Genomic DNA, 2,015 nt, shown 5'->3' on the forward strand with positions numbered 1-2,015 from the left:
ACACACACACACACACTCACTCACTCACTCACTCACTCACTCACAAACACACACTCATTTTAGCATCATCAAACGGACGATCACGCAATCACATCTCTGTCTGTGAGTGAGAAACTCTGTTCACATTCAATCACATCTTTCTCTATTAGACACAGATCAATCCTGATGAAGCTCCACGGCGCCATCTAGTGACAGCGGCTGTGTCTCAAACCTAGTCAGCTGACTACACAGATCACGCTGTTGAGCATCAGATCCTTGCATTATACCACCATATAATATCCCTCATCTGAGCTAAAACTGGAAGTAATGATGGTCAGCGGTGAAGGTTATACGGCTCTTCATTCAAGCATGTATATGGAAGTAAATGAAATTGAAATGTATATTTATTCACTAAAACAGCTCTGTTGGCACTGGCAGGAATAAGATTTTAAGATGTTTTCTCCTATGCATTTTAGTGAATAAAAATACATTTCAATTTAACTTACTTCCATCTACATCCTCGCTCTCTAAAGACTAACTAAACTTAATTAATAAACCTACAGAATGACAAGAGCAACTATATTCCTCTCACACACACACATATACAGTATACTGTATATATATATATATATATATATATATATATATAGTTTTCTTTATGCAAAAAAACCTAGAAAATGTGCTTTAAACTTCCCCTCTACAACATCATCAGAGCAAAGTATTTATGAACAAAGAGCGACAAAAAGAGAAAAATCTCCCGAATAAATGAGACGTAGGATCAACATTTTCTTCCGTGGGCTCATGGGACAGTAAAGTGTCCATCGAATCACGCTGGAAACAGCAGATCATCCGGGGACTTTCAGCTAATGCTGTGAATTCAGACTCTACTCTGTTCACATACTGTTTTTCACCTACTATTTAGTAGTTCAAGCTCATTTTATTTATATAGCACCTTTACAACAGCCACTAGGCTGACCAAAGTGCTTACCAGAGGAGCAAGATTAGAGCAGAATATAGCATACATCAGAACAGGCCAGACAGCAGAATTAAGAACAACATAGTTAAGAATGTCCATATAGCAGGAGGACCGAAACAAAGTTTTAAACTCAATTCAACATACAAGGGATTACGATTACTACAGAGATGTGTTTGTCACATTTTAAAGGCTGATCAACAAGAACGCACCCGTGAGGATCTAAAGGCAGATAAACTCTCCAAATCAGGGTCTATACACTGAGAACTCTCATTTGGGCTGAAAACAATTACCTCGGTCTTGTCTTCATTTAGGAAGAGGACATTATGGGCTAGCCATGATTTGACCTCCTCTAAGCATAGCAGAAGAGATGAAATCACAGCAGGATTGTTTCTTTTGATTGGTAAATAGATTTGAGTATCGTCCACATAGAAATGAAAAGATACACCATGTTTCCTTAGAATAGAGCCCAGAGGTAACATGCAGAGAGAGAAAAGAGAGGGAGCTAAGATAGAGCCTAAAATTACCCAGCTTCACTAGAAACTTTCTGTCGGTCAGGTATGACTGAAACCAGCTCAGAACGGGACTCTAGTCTAGATAATAGAGTGCGGTGGTCGATAGTATCAAATGCAGCAGATAGATCTAAAAGAATAAGAACCACAGAGTCTCCGGAAGCAGTAGACAGATGAATATCGTTGATAAGAGTGTGTGACTCACCCGAACGCTCACTAGTGACCAGCACATGCTGCTGGTGTCTAGCTTGTGAATCTCATTGGAGAAGCAGTCGGCCTGAGAACACAAACACGCTTCGTCACACGCTCGTTAGCTGATTATAATCACTCCATCACCTCAGTTACGCACCAGCTGCTCATATCCGCCGAAGATGTACATGGCCTTTCCCAGAACACAGGCTGAGTGTCCGTCTCTGGCACCTGGGACCATCCCAGAGATCTTGGGAGTGAACCAGCGGTGCTGGGCTGAGGAGACACACACACACACACACACACTCACAGACACACACACACACACACACACACACACACACACACACACACACACACAC

General features: G+C 41.3%; 1 protein-coding gene across 2 annotated transcripts in view; it reads right to left on the reverse strand.

The window, feature by feature from the left end:
- Positions 1-2,015, reverse strand: part of LOC107672343 (kelch domain-containing protein 3-like) — a 22,647-nt gene that overhangs the window by 17,344 nt on the left and 3,288 nt on the right. For both annotated transcript variants that reach the window (XM_016465489.1, XM_016465490.1), the window contains exons 4-5: positions 1,814-1,929; positions 1,670-1,741 (exon numbers count right to left, since the gene is read on the reverse strand). In XM_016465489.1, coding sequence (XP_016320975.1) covers positions 1,670-1,741; positions 1,814-1,929 — 188 coding nt within the window. The remainder of the gene's footprint in view (positions 1-1,669; positions 1,742-1,813; positions 1,930-2,015) is intronic.

The sequence above is a fragment of the Sinocyclocheilus anshuiensis genome, unplaced genomic scaffold (assembly GCF_001515605.1).
Source record: "Sinocyclocheilus anshuiensis isolate Anshui unplaced genomic scaffold, SAMN03320099.WGS_v1.1 scaffold92, whole genome shotgun sequence".
In the NCBI taxonomy this organism is placed as follows: domain Eukaryota; kingdom Metazoa; phylum Chordata; class Actinopteri; order Cypriniformes; family Cyprinidae; genus Sinocyclocheilus; species Sinocyclocheilus anshuiensis.